The sequence below is a fragment of the Gouania willdenowi genome, chromosome 4 (assembly GCF_900634775.1).
Source record: "Gouania willdenowi chromosome 4, fGouWil2.1, whole genome shotgun sequence".
Taxonomy (NCBI): Eukaryota; Metazoa; Chordata; class Actinopteri; order Blenniiformes; family Gobiesocidae; genus Gouania; species Gouania willdenowi.
In genome coordinates, this window is record NC_041047.1 from 2,886,494 (window position 1) to 2,908,184 (window position 21,691).

At 37.9% G+C, this 21,691-nt stretch overlaps 1 protein-coding gene across 1 annotated transcript in view; it reads left to right on the forward strand.

The window, feature by feature from the left end:
- gmds (GDP-mannose 4,6-dehydratase) overlaps positions 1-21,691 on the forward strand; it is a 141,631-nt gene that overhangs the window by 99,573 nt on the left and 20,367 nt on the right. The window contains exons 8-9 of the mRNA XM_028444862.1: positions 7,827-7,945; positions 10,186-10,282. Of these exons, the coding sequence (XP_028300663.1) occupies positions 7,827-7,945; positions 10,186-10,282 (216 nt within the window). The remainder of the gene's footprint in view (positions 1-7,826; positions 7,946-10,185; positions 10,283-21,691) is intronic.

The following is a 21,691-nucleotide window of genomic DNA, read 5'->3' on the forward strand; positions in this document are numbered from 1 at the left end:
AATTGTGAGCTATGAAAGATGTTTTCATGGAGCGGAGGTCATAGCCAAGGTCATAATACTAACACGTCTATTTACAATATAAATAAAACCAGGGAATTATTCATCATCGAGGAAGAATGCTGATGAAAATTCACTTTGTTTCATTAAAGTGGCCAAAAAACAACAAAAAGTTTATTATTATTCTTATTATTATTATTATTATTATTATTATTATTATTATTATTATTATTGTTGTTATTATATTACAACAATTTGTAGCTACAAACAATTAATGCAATAATAATAAAATAAATACAACAATAACACTCAAGAGAATATTTGTCTATAGAAATGAATAATATATAATTGTACTAATATCATTTTATTTTAATACCGTTATTATGATTTTATTAATCAATATTTTAGTCTGATTGAAAAAAACAAGTTGCTAACAATACAATAATAAGAATAATCAAAATAATAAGAAGTAATTGTACTCATATATATCATTTTATTTTAGTAATTATTATTTCATTAATCATTCTATTTTAGTTTGTTAAAAAAATTGTTAACACGAGATTAATAATAATGTAATTAATGATAATGCAATTATTATTTTATTTTTAATATTGTATCATTTTAGTTTCTACTTATTATAGCTAATTATTAAATATAACGGTAACAATATTATTAATAATAGTAACACTCAAGAGAATATTTTTCTATAGTAATTAATAATATATAATTGTATTAATATCATTTTATTTTAGTATTCTTTGTTCTTTGGTTATTTCCTTTCAAAACTTTATTAAAAAATAGAAAAAACAAGTTATTTTTTTGTTTCATTAATTTAAAACCAGAAACAGGAAAAACCAAATCGTAAAAAAATGGTGTAGTTCTGATTGGTTTTAAAATCAAATTAACAAAGGCAACATATGATATTGTTTAAAAAGTGCAGTTGATTCTATATTTATACCGGAAAAAATATGTGACGCAGGTGACAACTTTCAAACACTGCGGCTTCTCGACCGACTTATGATAGAGAATAAGAGCGCGACGTCAACTGCGTATAAACCTCTTTGTGGTGATTAAGGAGCCATCGTGCAGACAGTTTTAGCCGATCTGTTGTTCGTCCAATATAATTGTTGATGTTTTATGAATGAGCATTAACCTGATCTGGTTCCACTTTCTCCTTCAAAATAAAAGTCTCAAGGGGAAGTTCAACTACATACGATTGGAGGCACTGGTTTTCCTGGTTGACCTTAAACGGGTCAGGATTCCTCAGGACCAACTGAAACCCAATGGTTTTTATTAATTAACCACTGACTGTTAATGAGCTCGTGTTATGACAGTGTGTCTGTGCTGTGAGCGAGTGGTGCCTCCAGGCCACGCACGAACATGGAGAGAGTGAAGCAGACATTCATGCAATAGTGCGTGCGTGTGTATACGTGTGTGTGTGTGTGTCCAGGGTGAGGTCAGCTTGTAAATTTATCCTCCTCTGTCTTCATCTTCAGCTTCGTGCAGACGCTTTAAGAGGAAAAATGCTGCAGTCTGACTTCTTTGGTCAAAATAGTGTGTGTGTGTGTGTGTGTGTGTGTGTGTGTGTGTGTGTGTGTGTGTGTGTGTGTGTGTGTGTGTGTGTGTGTGTGTGTGTGTGTGTGTGTGTGTGTGTGTGTGTGTGTGTGTGTGTGTGTGTGTGTCTAAAAATAGGGCTCTTGCTTGGAAACAGCTCGGTCTGTTCTGCTAAAAGTCACAGCTCCTCTGTGGCTGCTGGGATGATGATGATGATGATGCTGGATCCCCGAGGTGGAGCCTGGGAAAGTTTTCTGCGTGTCCGTGTGTGTGTGTGTGTGTGTTTAAATGTGGAGCTAAATTGAATGATTGAGGTCCTCGTTCTCCTCCCATTTGGGCTCTCGCCACCTCGGCCCGTCCACCACTTCACCTCATCTGGCCTCGTCTGCTACGGAGTGTCCACTTTGGTCCAGTTTGGTCCACTTTGGTCCACTTTGGTCCAGTTTGGTCTACTTTGGTCCAGTTTGGTCCACTTTGGTCCAGTTTGGTGCGTCAAACCATTGGCCTTTACTGGTCCTCACACTAAACTTAGGGGCCTGTGGGACACAGAGATAATTTAGAAAGAATGTAGAAATGTGAGGAGAAGGAGAGCCACGGGAAACTTATTTTTATTTAGTTTTGGTTGTAGCCTTTTGACTAAACTGCAATTAAAACCATTTTATTTAGATATATTCTAGTTTTAATCAATGTGGTTTTTTTTAATTAAGGAAACAAAAATAAAACATACATACCAACAAAAAAGATGCAAAAAAGATAACCGGAAAATATACAAAGCAGCAAAAATAAATAAAGTGAACACAAAAATATACAGAAAATAACAACAAAGGACACAAAATGACAACAAAAAGATATTGACTAAATGACATCAATATGTTAAGGTTTCATTTATTCAGGCTCCTTTTTTCAGGAAATTTTACTTTGAAATGTACTTTAATCTCTTGACATTTGACTGCCAACTGTCAGTCTTCCTCAGAGGCATCTGCTGATCGAGTTCATGTGTCTTTTGGGGCGTGGCCTACTTGAGAGTTCTCTCAGGCTTCAAAGCATGGAAAGAAATCATAAAGACACGTGAAAGCGAATTAACCTGATCATATGCAGTAGCCCCACCTTCTTACCCTTTGACCCTGCTCAGTCAGCGCCGCTACATGCTAAGCTAAGTGTTGGTTTAATTGTGGTCATTAAATGTCAAACCATAGTATTTTAAATATTTGAGCATCTCATTGGAAACAGTGTGAACACGATCTCTGACATTTACACGCTAACACTGCTCCGTCTGCTGACTGAGTGCGTCTTTCAACATTTCACAAAGCAGGGTTTTTCCTTTTTCTGCTGGGAAAACATTTACGGCAGGAGATGATTCCCAACAGGAAGTAATAAATATATAATATTAATAAGAAACAGCTCAGAGAGTCAGGAGGAGGAACATTTAGTCATTACAGCACCAATAAATACAAAAGTAAGAAGAGAAAAGGATTAGAATTAGAAAGACGCTATAAAAGAACATTTATGGATATTACATTATACAGTGTTTATGTAATAGGTTCGGATACGATTTTTCAGCTTTGCTTATTCCATGCAATTTATCTTTTTATTTGGCATTTTATTTTTAACAAAAATCTACATAAGAAAAACAAACAAAAACTTGGCAAGACCTGTATTTCGCTACGCAAATACGTATTTGGCAATTGAAAATTGGCAAAAAATTACAACCTGTATCTGTATTTGTTGACAAGTTATATGATGCAGGAAAAACAGAAGACTGACCTTGACCTTAAATATGACCTTGAGCAAAGGTCAAGGTCACACATTGAACGGAAGTGTTGTTCAATGGTACCAATCTGAGCACTGGATCTCAATTTGTGGCCAAGTTATAGAGAAAACAGTGTATTTATTTATTTAGTTAGTTATTTATTTATTGTGACGTCATGAACTTTGACCCCTACTGATCTTTTTACTGGTAGGTCGTACAGCTTTGGTCTAATAAAATAAAATACTCTACTTGAGATGAGATTTTCATAAATGTAAGTATCACACTTGTGTATATATATATATATGGAACGTTTTGGTAGTTGACGCAACCTTGACCTTGACATTTTCATTCCAAAAAAGGTCGACTGTACATCTTTGACATTGTCCCTATGACATTAGTGCTTCATTAATAGTCTAGGAGGAGTTACAGGACAAAGGAAGTTGTGGAATTAAAGTAAGAAGAAAAATTGTACAAAGATCAGTTTGAAAAGAAACAGGTAGGAGTATAAACTTGTCTAGTCCCGCCCCCTTATTACTTTATCATTGTTACTTAAATGTTAAAGTCGTGCCAGGCTTTATTTACATTAAGTTTAAGTTATACATTATTGTTATGTGACTTATTAGGAATAAATGCGCACAAACAAACGGAATTATTTCATGTTTGCACTTGACAGTGTTGTGGCTGTTTATGTTGCAATGTATTGATTATCACGTAGTCACTTTACTTTGATAATATCAGTATCGGTGATCATGCATCGAGTCTCGTATCCCACTAATGTACAGATATATAAAATGTGTTTGTTGTTCAGGTATGCAGATTTAAGTTGAAATATTCCATTTTGTCGGGTGTCACATGTTTCTCATGTTTCTCATTACAAATTTAAATGTTTTCCCAAAAAAAATTAAATTTATCCAGATGTGCAAATGAAGTTTTCCTGCAGACGAACATATGACGGTAAACTGTGAGAGCGTCACTTCTTTCTTTCCCTGAGCTGTTACATTCAATCTCCCTTTTCTCTGTGTGTGTGTGGGCGCGTGTGTGTGTGCGTGCGTGCGTGCGTGTGTGTGCGTGCGTGCGTGTTAGATAAAGAGCAGTATGAGCGGCACAATGACGCCGCGGGAAAGTCCCGAGGTCGAACTGGAGGCAGCCTGACTCAGATTCATTCTCTCACTGACAGAAAATACATTTATCATTAATTATTCTAAAGTACAGCTCTGATGTTCCTCCATTTAACCTTTATTAATGAAAGGGGAAACACATTTCAGTTCAAACTTTGAAATAATACACAGGATTAAAAACAGCAGCAGGTTTTCAGGGTCTCAAAGACAGAAAAGACAGACTTGGGCTTTTATTTTGAAAGGGCTGTACAATCCCTTCACAATAACGGTTTATTTTTACACTAGTGTTTTTATGAACTTTCTATCAGGTTTACTCTTGTTCTCACTTGACAGTGTTGTGGCTGTCAAGTGAGACAGCCACAACACTTGTGGCCACTAGGGGCGCTAGACCGATAACTTTCACGTTAAACCCCCCCTCGTGGCCACAAGCGCCGCAGCACTGTCAGTGGGGCCAGCCTCCCTTCGTCTTTTGATTGTGTATGCAGACAGTAGACAATCCTTATCCTGAAGTTACAGATCTGACTTGTCGACTTCCCTTAGTAAAGAATCCACGTTTAGCTGAACTATCACAGTGATTAATGCACCATTAACCCAACATAAACCACCATATTGTTCTCTTTTGGCTGTAAACAGAGGTTAACTCGTTTCAGCTGCCCACAACAATGGCGCCGGGTCAGGAAATGCCCGTATGTTGTGACATCACGTGGGAACTATAAATATCCGAGCCTGTGGTCACGTGACTGCCGTAAAGTGAAATGTTCTCCAGGCATTCTCCAGATCACATGACCTGGTCAAAGACCAAACTTACATGGTCGGTATTTCCAGAGGGAATCCACGCTGTCACACACTGTATATTGGTCTGATGAATCATTTAAAATAACTTATATAGATCAACTCTTTAGTCCACGGTGTGTCTTTAATTTCTATTTACTGTGTGGTTAGAGATAAGGGGGGCTCTCTTTAGGACACCTAAAACATCTGTTATGTGCTGTGTTTTGATCAGTGTCTAATTTTCATGCAAAACAATATTTTTATGAGCCAACCAGCAGGACTCTTATTTTGAAAAGCTTTTCAGGCACCTTAATGTTTATTTGAACGTGTTTTTTCATCTTTTCTAATGGGGATTGTTAGGGCCCGGTTTGTAATAATGTTTCGAAATGGAACGAGATCCGAATTGTCAGAAGAAAAAAATGCAATAACTGGTCAATAATAATAATAATGTAACAAAAGTGCTGAGCCCAAATAGAATTTTTAAAAAATGTAATAAAACCAAAATGTTAACGTATTTTTTCGCCTTGTTTTTCAACTGAACTATATATATATATACAGTATATATATGTAGATTGACAATTTTCTCCAAAATGCTTAGATCATGTATATATGTATATAAATGGAGATTTGAAATGGATAACTGTGTGTAGTTGTGTAACAACATTCCCTCAGTGACTGACTGTGCAGGATTATCCCAAACATGGGATTAGAGTCGACTGACAGCTTCCTCTGACACTCTCACTGAAAGAGACGCTTTTGTTCTTTGTGTTACAACACACACACACACACACAGATACAGAGATACACACACACACATACGCTCAAACAGATACACACACACGTATGGCTACACAAACAAGCATGCACACAGAGATACACACACATGTACATACATACATACGCACACTTGCACAACTAGACAAACATGCATACGCAAGCACACACACACACACAAACAATCACACACACGTACGCTTACAGAGATAAACGTACACATGAAAATGCATGCACACGCACGCACGCTTGCACGGCGACACAAACACACATTCATGCACACACACACAGATACACAAATGCAAATACGCAAACAAAAGTTTTTGTGTACACACACTACAGACACAAACACATGCACAGACACACACACACACATACACACAAGGCCATTTAAACCCTTTACTCTATGTAAACAATGTAATAAATAGCAGCACGTTGATGCCAACACAAACACACACACACACTCACACACAGGTTGACTCAGGCTGTAACACACACGCACAGGCTGTAACACACACACACCTTCATAGAGGATCTGCTTTATTCATCAGAGGTTAAAGGTCATTCTCAGGGGGGTCGTCAGCAGTCAGGTGACCCTGAACCGTCCTGAGACAGGGCGGCTTTTCTCCCAGAGGAAGTTCATCCCGACACTTAGTGTGTGTGTGTGTGTGTGTGTGTGTGTGTGTGTGTGCGTGCGTGCGTGCGTGCGTGAGTGTGTGTGTGTGATAAGGAAGTGAACATTTCGCTTTTGGAAATAAAAATGTAAGTAAAATGTTTATATTAATCTAGTTCAAATAAAAAGCAGTATAAATACTTCGTGCACTAATCCTGGCTACTTTATATTTTTAACACACTTCAATAAACATGATCAAGGACTCATTTTAGAGAAGAAAAATTTTGTGATATAAAAATGGGTTCGCGACAAAAAAAATTCGGGAACCAGTGTACTAAACCAACTGGATTTCAGGTCCTGGACAAGCCCCCGATATTTACCAACCCTGGTCTGAAGCACAGTAACACAGAGTACGGCAGTTTATTACTAAACTGGGAAATGTGAATAAACTAGGGTGACACGATCGGATTTTATAAACTTAAACATTTAAAAAACGTTTGGGTTTCCCAGGGACCCTGAACACATCGAGAGGAACACGTTATTGTAAATGATCGTAACGCTGCTAATATTTGCTTTTTCTGAGGAATTCCAGTAGATTCTGAAAGCTATTGATTTGCTCTTTACAACCATTACAGTAATTTTACTCACATGTGACGGAATCATTAAAGATGCCGCTTTGTTTTGACAAAATTGTCACACACGAGGAAAAGAGAAGAGAGACTAAAGTCCAAGATGACCTGAAAGAGACCAAATACTGGTGGATTTTGTTATAAAGAGAGAAATTATACCTGAAACCTTATGGACAATAACTTACAGTATTTATCTTCTATATTATATTTTGCCGTTTGAAAGTCAAAATATATTCACCCTAGAATCAACTGCACTGTGTTCTTTTTTAAAATATAGAAATGTTCTTAAAACCACTTCCTGACTCAGACAGTTTAGGTTTCAGACCTTTAGGATGAAACAGGACGTGATGGTTTTATTGTTTCATTTAAAGCCGTTAAACACACGTCGTGTCAGCGTGTGCCAGGTGTGCGGTCCTCCTCTGGGAACGTTTGGTCCTCCGTTCTCACGCCGCTTCTCCCATGAGCCTCAGCGGTGACGTCAGGACTGAGGTATGGGCCAATGCCCTGCTCCGAGGTCGTGGGTTCACTTCCCGTCAGTCAGGATGGGTCTCCCCACTGTCTGTGTCATGTTTGTGTTGTGTAACTGTGTGTGTGTGTGTGTGTGTGTGTGTGTGTTTCAGGCCATGTGGCTGATGCTGCAGCAGGACAAACCTGAGGACTTCGTCATCGCCACCGGTGAAGTGCACAGCGTGAGGGAGTTTGTGGAGAAAGCTTTTAAATACGTTGGAAAGAGCATCGTGTGAGTGTGAAGTCACTGTTTATTCATATCAACAACATGAAGAGTTTAACCTGAGTGAGTTTAGTTCAGAGTTTAGTGTGTGTGTGTGGCCACGCCCACGACTGATAATAGTCCAAACCCTCTGTTTGTGCTTTAGCATTAATTGCATTAATCACACACAGTCTTTATTTTAGTTCATATTTTAATATATTTATGTTTTATTTTACTTATAACTTTTCATTCAACACAATCATTATTTGTAAAGGATGCATTTGCATCTAGGGCACATGTGCTCAACTCATGGCCCGGGGACAAAATGTGGCCCTTTGGAGCCTTTGTTTTGGAAATGACAGAGAAAACATGAGTCATTGTCTGAATGAAACTCAACAGTATTTGCAGGTTTTCACAGTTTTCTCAGTGTTTATTCAGGTGCATCAAACCCCGCAATGTTTTAAAATCAATCTGTTCGTAGTTTCATTATGTTCCAATAAAAAATAGAAAGCCTTGCAAAATGTTTGGTAAATCAATTTATATTTATGGGGTCCACCTCAAGGTTCAAATGTTTTCATATGCCCCATTATGAGTGATTTTTATGTTTAATATAGCATTTAGGTTATTATTTGTTCAGCTAGAAACAATTACTGGAATATAGTTAGCTTTGGATAATGAATCCTAATAAAAAAACATACTTTAATCACAGAGCGTTCCCTGATTTTTAATAACTTCTAACTTGTTTTTATGTTTCTGTTTTTTAAGCTGTTTTAGTCTCTCACCTAAACTTTAGATATTTTATTTTTGTAATGTATCGCTGCCTTTGGAAGGCACTTTGTAACGTGTGTTCTGAAAAATAAAGTTTATTTAGTTTATTATAAGGCACTATTGACACGCACAATCAGCATGATGAATTGATGATCTAGCAGTTATTTATACTTTGTTTTCTTACATTCTTCAGGAAAACAACAAAATAATGCATATTATTTGTTGTTATTGTGTTGTTTTGTTAGTTTTTTTTTTCACTGGCTTGCAGGACTCCATAAACAATGATAGAATTGACTAGTATTATTTTTTATATTGGAACAAATTTAGATTGTGGGACAGAAAGAAAAAATAAATAAAAAATAACGTGTGATTTGATGCATCCTATTGCTTATATCACATGATTGAAGTCCTTTGTAATGTTAAACAGCTGAAAAAACTAAAAACATTTCTTCAAATTATGACATAATATTTCCCATAATTAAATAGAAATGGGTACAAAATCTAGGAAATGTAAAGTGCAGATCCTGTTGGGAATGATATCTGTCACTTATTGATGTTGATTATGTTCGGTTTACTATAACTATTACATATTTAGTATTTTACTTGAGAGAGAGAGATAAAAATGAACAAATGAAAGCATTAAAAATAGATGGTTTTATGTTTATTTTAGTTAAAAATGATAATTACTCTAATGATTTCCAGCAATTCACAAAACGACAACAAAAACACAAAATAAGAGATAAAAATATACTGAATAATAAAAAGAACAACAAAAATACACAAAATGACGCAAAAACAGACAAAATGATGATAGAAATGATCTTGATTAGAACATGAACTCAAAATACAAGAGTTAGTCTTTGTCCCACATCACATGGTTAATAAATGATAAAAAACTATAGAAATAAATCTATTCCGGAGGCACTAAATACTGTTTCATTCACTTATTTACAATGTGAGGTTCATTAAAATGTGTTATCGCTGATTCATTCCATTATTATGATCTATTGTTGTTTTTTCATAGAATTCAGAGCAAAATGTTGTAGTCAGACTAAAGGGGGGACTTGGATTCAAAAGTGGGAGAAACCACTGAACTAGGGAACAATAATGTTGAAATTACTTGTTTTCCAGCATAAAATCTGTGGCCCGTTTGAGGTCAAACTGCTCCGTATTTGGCCCCTGAACTAAAATGAGTTTAACACTCCTGCTTTAGGGTGATCAGACGTCTGGTTTTACTCAAACATGTCTTCTTTTAACGCCATGTCCAGGCTGATATTTGACAAATGAATGAAATTGTATGAGGTTTCCCAGGGACATTGAACTCATCTCGGGTTAATTTGCTAATATTTGCTCCATCTGAGAGGAGGTGAGTTTTATGCCATATGTGATGACAACACATTATGTTTCCAGTGATTCCTTTTAAAAGCAAAGAGTGCTGCTGGTATTACTGTGTCGCTTTCCACATGTCGTCCACCTCCTGCTTACATCTCGTTTCCTTCCAGGTGGGAAGGAAAGGATGAGGAGGAGGTGGGTCGTTGCCAGGAGACGGGAGCGCTGCACGTGACGGTGGACCCTAAATTCTTTCGTCCCACTGAAGTGGTGAGTGGCGTTCAGTAACCAGTGTAAGCGTTAGTGTGTGTGGAAACCTCAGCGCACATGCTAACATGTCCTTTTATTGAGCTGAAATGTGTTCCCGTCTGCGTGTGATTGATGGCTCACCGCACATTTCCTGCTGGATAAAGCTGACCTTAACGTGAATGCTCCATATTTCTCTGCTTGTATCTGATTGCCGGTGATTGTGTCTGGAAAGAAAACCCGTATCGTGTGCTGGACAGACGCCAGTTTAGCCCAGCCTGTTTCCTGCTGCTGTGGTTTAGGATGACATCACCCAATCACAGCGGGCTGAGTCACATGGTATGAGAGTAAGCAAACAGGGGCAGAACATGCAAACTGAGCCATGCGTGTGTTTGTAAAGGAGTGGGGGTCAGTGTATGTTTCAGTCATTTCATTTTTTTGTTCAGAAAAGGAATCTGTGGTTATTTGATTTTTGTTTTTAAATTGAAAAACTAGAATTTAAATTCAAGGCATATTTCTTTATCAGGGTCAAGAAGTGATAAACTAACGTTTTAAAGTGGGTTGTTTTTTCTGGTGCTATTGGTACGGTTACTGAAGTACACGTACGTAGCGTCTTAGAGTTCAGGTTTTTTCACACGCGATTACATTAAAATCAATGTAAATGACGCGATCTCAAGTTATCGTCCCTAAAGCGACGTTACATCGTTAGAGATAATTCATATATTGTATTTTGATGCCAGAAAAACAGCAGCGCCTTAATATATGTGCTCTTATTTTGAAAAGAACAACTTCTGGTCTCACTATATTGAAAAACAGGTGTTTTTTTGTCCTCTGGTATTTCTGTTTTTTGGTTTCAGAAACAAAAATTGAAAATCAACCAATTTTAGATATAATTTGTTTATCCTATCTTGACCCTGATAAAGAAATATGCCTTTAATTTCAATTTTAGTTTTTCAATTTGAAAACAAAAATCAATTAACCACTGTTTTTTTGTTTTCGAATTCCTTTTCTGAACGGCAAATTCAATGACCAAAACATACACTGACCGAGTGGGTCTTGTTCATGGTGTCCTCAGTCATCACCCCCCCCCCACCGTGGAGGGTGTGAGGTTACCTCAGGGTGTTTTAATCCTCCTGAGATTAAAGCTCAGATGGACTGAGTGATGGTGGAGGATTAGTGACGAGGCTCTGCTGACTGACAGCTCAGTGTGAACCCGCCCACACACCTGGGTTTGTGCTTTGTGCCACAGTCCTGGAGGGGATCAGATCCGCCTGTCAGCGATGAACCGGCTCTGCTCGGCCTTTGTGACGAGTCGGTGTCACAGCTTTAAACGCTCAGTCGTGATTGGCAACGGCTAACACAGGGCTAGCATTGCTAAGCTAACCTTAAGTCTGTCAATGTAACTTGTTTCACAACAATGATTCATATTTTATTAAAATCATAATGATAATAGTAATTATTATTATTATAACATTATTTTTATTGTTGTTGATATTATTGCCAATTCTTGGTTTTGTTTTGTTGAGTCATTGTTTTAAACTCTAGGAACCTACCGTGCATATTTGCCAAGTCATGCTTATGGCTAAGGATGTAAGAAAAAATTGATTTGGCGATATGTCGCGATATTTCGGCGTGCGATTATCATATCGATCCAAAAAATTTCCAAATCAAATTTTTAAATCATGTTTCTGAACTGGGTGTCAGTGAACGCACCAATTTGACCATTTGATAAAGATACAATTTGTTTTTAATATTAATACTTGAATTCCCGTTAGTTACCATTTATTTGTTCTCGCAAGTATTTAAAAATTTAAGAAATTGTATTTCATACCATTTTGTACTTGTAAAGGTGAAATTTGTATTGATATCGTGATTTATATTGTATTGTTTGTCTGCCTTCCTACAATATAACGTTTTGTCAGATAAAAATGTAATCAAATAAAGTACAACAAAGCAAAAGCCTCCCGTACAACAGAGGGCGCTACACCAACCTTTGCTGAAAAGTATAAAACTTATTCTAAATGTTTACATTAAGATAAGTTAAGACGAGATGGTATAAAATCTGGAATAAAAGAAAATATTAAACATTATGAGCTTTAGTGGGAACTTGTCACTGATTGGTCGGTTTTCTGAGAGGATGAAAGGAATCAAAGCTTCTTTAAAAAGTGAAGCCGCTTCAGTTTCACCTTCATTGTTTTTTTATTTCTATAAACGATTTTACAGAGACTGAGCAGTGTTTAACCTTTGACCCCCTCAGACAGGAAGTGAGTGACAGAAGGTCTGTCATCAGGTGTGGCCCAGCCTTCAGCTCACTGACAGAAGACGATTGTAAATGTGTGTGTGTGTGTGTGCGTGTGCGTGTCCTGAGGCTGTGTGCTAATATATATGTAATTCATCATTAACCTTGTCAGTGTGTGTTCCACACACACACACACACACACACACACACACACTGTCGCTCCCTGAGGACAGGAACGATCAACCAGGTGCTGATCACTGACTCTCTCACTTTCCGTCTCTTTCTCTGATGGAAGGAAACCCAATCACTTAACAATTTCTTTTTAAAAACTTTTTTCATTAAAAATCAATTTAAACTAAATTTAAAGTACATTTTAAATTAAAATTTAGTCAGTATAAATTTTATATTTTTTTAGGAAAAAACAAAAAAAATGGTTTTCCAATTTTCCTAATTGGAAAATCAATCAGTTCACAATCCAAAACTCATTGGAATAGGGAAATTTAAATTAAATTTTTTAGTTTCTTTTAAAAATTTTAGTCAGTTTAAATGTTAATTAGATTTTAAATTCATTTTATGTTTTAAATTGTTTCAGAAAACAAAATAGCGATGCAGTTTCCTCACCTGCTGCGTGGAATTCACTAAGATTGCAGCAATCATTAGTGCACTTGCAGAACTGGTGCAGACTATTTAAATGAGCGTTTTGTACGTGTTATGTTGAACATGGAGGGTGAAGGAGAGCTTAATTTGAAGCAGCAGAATTGGAAGTGTTAGTAGAGGAAGATAATAATAAAAAAATGGATGAATTACAACAGATAGATCGATAAATACCGTAATGTCCTGACTATAAGCCGCGAACTTTGCGGCTTAAACAATAACACGGCTAAATTGTAGATTTTTTCCCGGTTTGATAAGCTTCATGCTGCCACAAAATTGAGCTCTATTAGACTCATGGTGTACGCCCACACAAACACTTGTGGTGCGCTTACACATAAACACTCGTGGTGCGCACGCACACAAACACTCGTGGTGCGCGCGCACACAAACACTCGTGGTGCGCGCGCACACAAACACTCGTGGTGCGCGCGCACACAAACACTTGTGGTGCGCGCACACAAACACTTGTGTTGCGCCCACACAAACACTTGTGGTGCGTGCACACAAACACTCGTGGTGCGTGCACACAAACACTCGTGGTGCATGCTCACAAACACTCGTGGTGCGTGCACACAAACACTCGAGGTGCGTGCACACAAACACTCATGGTGCGCCCACACAAACACTTGTGATGCGTGCACACAAACACTCGTTGTGCGTGCACACAAACACTCGTGGTGCGCCCACACAAACACTCGTGGTGCGTGCACACAAACACTCGTGATGCGCGCACACAAACACTCGTGGTGTGCCCTCACAAACACTCGTGGTGCGCGCGCACACAAACACTCGTGGTTCATGCACACAAACACTTATGGTGTGTGCACACAAATCTCTGCAGGCGAATCAAACAACTCTGCGTCAACGATCAGTGACATAAATCGCACAAATCAGTAATGAAATTTGTTGTCAATGCTTTTATTGGTCGATTTTACCGATTCGTTGTTGCAGCCTTAACTGTCAAACGCTTAGATTTTGAAAACATTCAAACTAATTCTTGGTTCCATCATGGTCCCCCAATCCAGGGAGGATTTTATATATTGATCATTATCAGCATCCATACATTTAAGCTTTTTCTTGTTTTCTGGTTTAAAGTGTGGAAGGTTTCCCGTGCGGAGCATCCGTCCTCCTCCTCAGGTTGGTTTCAGGTGAGCCTCACTAGGGCGTGTCTGCATCACGCTCTAATGAGTTTAATTAGCCTTCGTTGCCAGGTGACGCTCTGTGGACGTTTGGTTGTGATCACATTGTTCTCAGAGTAACTTTTGAGATGGTGAAAGATTCACGAGAGCTGGAAGCCTGCTATATTTACGACACGGGACACCGAGCGAGGGAAATGCGCGGCATGTGAGCAACGGTGAGGGAAGCGGGCGTGTAAACACTTGGTAGAATGTGGAGCATTCTACGAATCAGTGGCCACAGAAACAGACTAAAGGCAACGATTCAGAGGAAACCAAGCGTCGCGTTAAGACTCAAGACGAGATGTTTGTGATTGTTCACAGAGGAAATAACACCAGCACGAGCGCTATCCATGCTATCCATGCTATCAATGGCATCTAAGTGTGAAATCAACACTTAATCATGTTTATTCATATTCCAAACATCAGAGGGTTTGTGACATCACTGAGATGGTGAAGTCCCTCAGTCATTAAACAACAAACAAAAGGGATGCAGTCAGAGCTGTGGTCAGCACTTAATTCCTCCTACATGTGTATTTTTGCTGAGTCATTGTTTAAAGTTACACCTCAGTATCATTTTCACTCGTGGTTGGAATACAGAGCCTGTGTTTTAGAGTTATTATACGTGTTTTTAGAGACGTTTTGTGTGTTTTTGTTTTTTCTATATTGTTTTGTGTTCTTGGAATCAGTTTTTGTGAATTTTTTTGTAATTTTGCGAACTTTACCATAATTTTGTCTATTTTTGTTATTGGAGTCATGTTGTGTATTTTTCTTTGCATTTTGAATATTTTTCTTACTTTATATGTTTTTAAATTAATTTTGTTTAGTTTACTCAATTTTTTTTAGGTTATTTTGTGTTTTTGTGTCATTCTGTATATTTGACTCTCATTTTACCTGTGTAGTGTTGCTGAGTCATGGTTTAAAATCCTCAGTATTATTGTCCAGTCGTGGTTTGAATGCAGAGCCTGAGAATTGTTGCTAAGTCCAGTGTAGGAGTTTGAGATGGATTGTTTTTTAAGCGACGTTCTGTGTGTGGGATGTATTTTTGTGAGTTTTTGTTGTCGTTTTGCAAATTTTTTTATAATTTTGTGTATTTTTGTTCAAGTCATTTTGCATTTTTGTGTTTTTGTTCATTTTTTGAGTCATTTTGTGTCTTTTTCTTTGGCATTTCAAATATTTCTCTTATTTTGTATATTTTACTGTCATTTTACCTGTGTATTGTTGGAATATAAACATAGGTGAGACTAATTATTCCATATTTCTATTAAAGTTGCACTCTGCAATTGGAACGTTAAAACAGAAACTGTCTAATCGTGCCAATCTAAAATTAAAACCACATCCTGTCATCTTGACATTCTTCAAACAAACATACACGCTTTTAAAATCAAACGAGAACAATCTGCACAGCCCAGATTTAATATATATATTAATAATAATATTAATATCAGCGTGGAGACACATTGAGACCACTCGTACCATCGACGATAGATTTTCTGACCTTTGAATATCGTGAAGTACGAAGTGTTCTTGTTTCCCGTTGCTGAGTCATGGTGAGAGAGAATTCCTCACCAAGGCGTGGTTTGTAAACCACAGACTTTAGTGTACCACAGTTTACCAGAACATAGTTTGTTTGAATACCATCAGTGTTGTTGTGAAGTGAAAATATGAACATGTTTTATTGCTGAATACCAGAGCCTGGCCTTTGTTGGTAGGTTTGGTTCGATGCCACCAAGTTAACGCTGAGTCATGGTTTGAACATCAAAGCCAACCTTTTATGTTGTCACTACGGGACGAGCATCTACTCCATTGTTTTTCAACCTTGGGGTCATGACACAACGTGGGGTCGCTTGAAATATCTAATAATAATAAAAACCAAATAACGACGTTAAGTCAGAGTTATCCAGACGTTGGCTCCATGATATCAGTTACAGGATAAACACTTAAAACCTTTACATTCAGACAAAATTCTGTGGTATGTGACGACCGCTTCAAGCCGAGCAGCTAATTTTATCACCTCTAGCTCAGACATGGGCAGCAGGAGGCTCAGGGACCACATGCGGCCCACGGTCTACTTTTGTGTGGCCCCCAAAGTAAACGAACAAAATGATTTACAAAATGACAACAAAAATACACTAAATGACTAAAAAAACATGAAATAACACACAAAAGGAGAACAGACATACACAAAAATAACAGGGTAATGTATGAATTGACAACAAAAATAGTCAAAATTATTTCAAGACACATGTAAAATCAATGGAAAAACCACAAAAAGACAACAAAAATAACACTATAATATATAAAATGTAAACATAAATACACACAATTACCCACTAGAAATACACAATAATATATTAACAGAAAAATGTATGAATTGACAACAAAAATACACAAAATTCCTGAAATAAACATACAAAATTAATTACGTATTAAAAATATGTATTTAAAAAATAATAATAATTAAATTTTTGTTATCATAAAATAATTCTAGAATTAAAACACGACACAATCTTAAACAACTGTATTCTATACTTTCACTTTCAAATATAAATTTAGTTTAAAAAAACACAGTGTGTATATATATATATATATATATATATATATATATATATATACATCTCTGAGCTAATCATGATCAAAAAATAATTCTAGAAAAAAAATGTCTAGAGGATGACATTTTTTTAGGGTTTTTTGTAATTTTGGTTTGACTAATTTTTTCATTTTTGTGCTTGCATTTTTGGAATCACTTTTGTGGTGTTTTTTGTGTATTTTTGTTCAGTTTTGGAGTCATTTTGTGTGTATTTCTTGGCATTTAAAATGTTTTTTAAAAAAAATGTTTTTAGTGTCATTTTGTGTATTTTCATTTTATCGTTTTTGAGGTCATTTTGTATAATTGTCTCTAATTTTTGTGTATTTTTGGGCTCATGTTGTGTGTATTTGTTGTGATTTTGTAAGTTTTATTTTGGTAGTCACTTTGTGCATTTGCTGTGGGGGCCACCCAGAATTAGACAGAGACCCTGGGCTGTCGGTTGCTTTGGGGGTCACCAGAAACTTGGGATATTGAACTGGGGTCACGATGAAAAAAGGTTGTAAACCAGTGATGTCTTTTTAAAACCTGAGCATGAAGAGACATGGAGGAGAATAGAACAGTGTTTCTAAACATCTACAATGGTAGCCTACGTGACGGATCGTATGGTGTTGGATCACAGCCCGCTCCTACTTGTCAATCATCCTTAACAGTGGTTTTATTTCTGCTCGCAGTTACTAAACATCATGCGTCATGTGATTGATGAGCGCTGAGGGAATTTTCAGCGCTGGCGTTCCCCTCGTTTCAACCCTGGCCTGGAATATGAACAGTAACTCCCAGTCTGACTCGGCTCCGCTCTGCGCATGCCCACCACTGCTCGTGGGGCTGCGTGCAAGTCGACGCTTGCGCTCGCTGTCGTGATTCCAAGTTCATGTGTCGCTGCAGGCGCTAAACTGCTGCTGGTTGACTGACGGCTGTGTTGGTTCCAGAGGGGGGTGTGGTGGGGGGGATGATGAATGAGAAGTTGTCTCTCAATCTGTTTCCGTCACACCGGTGTGCTCATCATTCTCCCACTGTCATCATCTCACTGCAACCTTTTCAACTTCCACTGATCAATAGGCCTGATTCTGAAAAATGTGAATATTAGGAACATTTAGGGGTAAAAGTGAAGAACTAAGCTTATTTGGTCAACTTTTGTATCTGTGCTCATTTAAATATATCAATGATCTTAAGCTGTAACTTGGACCCTTTACCTCTTAAATCATAAATCTAAATTATTGCCATAAACAGCAGATTTTGTCCAATCTTTAGCATTCTCCAAACAAACAGGTGATATTCAGAGTGTCAATTACAGTCTGTTTCATCATCACATTATAACAAGTGTGGAGCACATTTACCCCCACAATGCAACATATTGTAAAGATCACTGTTGATATTAACAATATTTGTGAATTAAATTATTCATTTGTGTTCATGCAGACAAGTTGTTCACTAATATCGCTCTGTTTGTTTACACCCACATAGTTCTGTATAATGTAGATTAATTTACAGACATTAGCATCACAAGGTTCTGCAAATCATCTCTAAGCTAACCATGTCTATGAGCAGCTTTAAACAGTGACTGTGAGCATGAATAACTTAAAATTCAGCTTGAGAACATGGATATTCAGAGTCAACACATCACAATGGTCTAAAACCAACATGTTCTCTGATTTTACCCTAATTAGCCGCTAACCGCTAGTTCTAGTAATATTTTGGAGAATCAGGCCTTGTCTATGAAGGCTAATTACTCTTCATTTTATGTGTTTTTAATCCATCCATCCATCCATCCATCCATCCATCCATCTATTCATAGTCGTGTCGCAGGGGCAGCATCCTTAGCAGGGAGGCCCAGACTTCCCTCTTTCCAGCCACTTCTTCCAGCTCTTCTGGGGGATCCCGAGGCGTTCCCAGACCAGCTGAGAGACATAGTCCCTTCCTCAGGGTCTCCTTGAGGGACGAGCCCTGAACGCCTCACTAGGGAGGTGCCCTTTAGGCATCATAATTAGATAATTTATGTCAGCATTAGAATAACGACCAATCAGAGCATTAACACAGGAAACAACGAAGGCATATGTGTTTTTGTTTTGTGCTCTTGGAATCATTTTTGTGGGTTTTTATTATAATCTTTCGTCTGTTTTTGTTTGTCATTCTGTGAGTTTTACTAGAATTTTGTGTTATGTTGTTATTCTCATTTTTTGCTTGTGTTTTTCCAGTAATTTTTTGTTCTATTTTTGATGTTATTCATGTCGTAATTTTGTAAATTTCACTCTCATTTTGTGTATTTTTTGTTATTTTGTGTGTTTTTCTTGGCATTTAAAATATTTTTCTTATTTTGTATGTTTATAATGTAATTTTGTGTGTTTCTGATATAATATAGTATTGTGTGGTCATTTTGTATATTTTTGTCATGATTTTGTACATTTTTCTCAAAATATGTGTATTATTAGAGTGATTTTCTGTGTTTTGTTTTAATTTTTGTTTATTTTCGTTGTCGTTTTGTGCGTTTTTGTTCTCATTTTTGTGTTTGTGAGCTCATTTTGTGTATTTTTTTGTCATGTTGTTTGTTGCCTGGACTGTAGATATGCACAAACTAAAAGCAAATGATTATTAAGGCTCATTTTGGCAGGCTGTGCAGCAGCTGAGTCATATTCTGTCTGATATCAAACTTCAAATACAAATGAATGTTTTTATTTCATCTCATTCTAAGCTCATATTGTTCATTGGAGGAAGTGAAATAAAAAGGATTACCGTAATATGATAATAATGAATTGACTGTTGCTAAATAAAGCTTCACGTTTGTTATGACAACCGAGCCATCCAACCTGAGTGACACATCCAACGCTGCTGCTCTTTTACCTGCAGCACTGGCCCCGCCCTCCTTTATGAGAGAGAGTCCGTTCTAAGTATAGGTCTGTGAATGCACCACGCCTCAGTATCTGTCAGATCAGTGTCCCTGAACGCCTCCTATAGCTGTCAATCATGTGGTGAGCACATGTGAGCAGTAGTAACTACAGTACGTACGTTCTACAGTAACCACAGATACTACTGCTGCTTTAGAACCTCAACCTGCTGGTTCACACACACACACACACACACACACACAATTGTCACATACACACGCACACACACACAACTGCACACACACCTGTCCACACACACATCAGCAAACACACACACACACATCGTTGTCACACACACACACCTGCACACACACACACACACACACATCATTGTCACATCCACACACACACCTGCACACACACCCACACATCATTGTCATATCCACACACCTGCACACACACACACACACATCATTGTCACACACACACACATACATCATCGTCACACACACACACCTGCACACACACACACACATATCTGCACACACACACATCATCGTCACACACCCCTGCACACACACACACACACATACCTGCACACGAACACATACCTGCACACATCAGCACACACACACACACACCTGAGTGATGTTGAGGGCAACTATGCTGCAGGTTGGTCTGGAAAACGCACACACAAACACACACACTGTCCTCACACACACTGTCCTTAGACAGTACGTTTTATGTTTGTAATATTATTTTTTTGTGTTCTTCTCAGTTTGTGTATTTTTGTTGACGTGTGTGTATTACTGTAGTGTTGTACGTTTGTGCGTATTGCCGTCATTTTGTCGTCATGTTGGGAATTTTTGTTTTCCATTTTTTATGTTTTTCAAATGATTGTGTGTTTGTGTTGTCATTTGTGAGTGTTCTTGTCAGTTTGTGTTTTTTATTAATTGTAGACATTTGTGCATTTTACTGTCGTTTTCTGTGTTTTTGGAGTTTTGTGTGTTATGTTCGGTGTCATATTCCTTCCAACGTCTTGAGTTACATTTTTTGAGGGATTTACTTTTGGGGGCCGTAGAAAATTAGGACCGCCAGTTTCCCAGACATTCTTTGCACTTTGGGGTTTGAAGGATTTTATATCTCAGGTTGGTCTTTAGACGCCAAAAACACTTTCCTTTAGCTCAGAGTTGTGTAGTTATTGTGTAGTTATTGTGTAGAAGTCTAAAAGCAGCAGCTGTTATTATCCCGTGTGCGTCTGAGGTACTCCATCTCAACCTCTCAGTGAACTGAGGCCGTTTGGACGCAGAAGTGCTGAGTCAGCGCTGGGTGGGGCAGCTCCTACGTCGACTTTACGACTTCATCAGAAAATCTGCAAACATGGTCTCGCTCACATTCACACATCATTGGTGATTATTCTGTGGTTCAGACACTTGTTACTCACTTGTTAGCAGAACATCTGGATTTGTTGGTTTTATTAGTCTGAGTCTGTAGCAGCGCTGCAGGATTCCTCACATTCCTCTCAGGGAACACTAAGGCAACACTCAGGGAACACTAAGGGAACACTAAGGGAACACTCAGGGAACACTAAGGGAACACTCAGGGAACACTAAGGGAACACTAAGGGAACACTCAGGGAACACTAAGGGAACACTAAGGGAACACTCGGGGAACACTCAGGGAACACTCGGGGAACACTAAGGGAACACTCGGTGAACACTCAGGGAACACTAAGGGAACACTCGGGGAACACTCAGGGAACACTCAGGGAACACTAAGGGAACACTAAGGGAACACTCAGGGAACACTCAGGGAACACTAAGGGAACACTAAGGGAACACTCGGTGAACACTCGGGGAACACTCAGGGAACACTCAGGGAACACTAAGGGAACACTCGGGGAACACTAAAGGAACACTCAGGGAACACTAAGGGAACACTAAGGGAACACTCGGT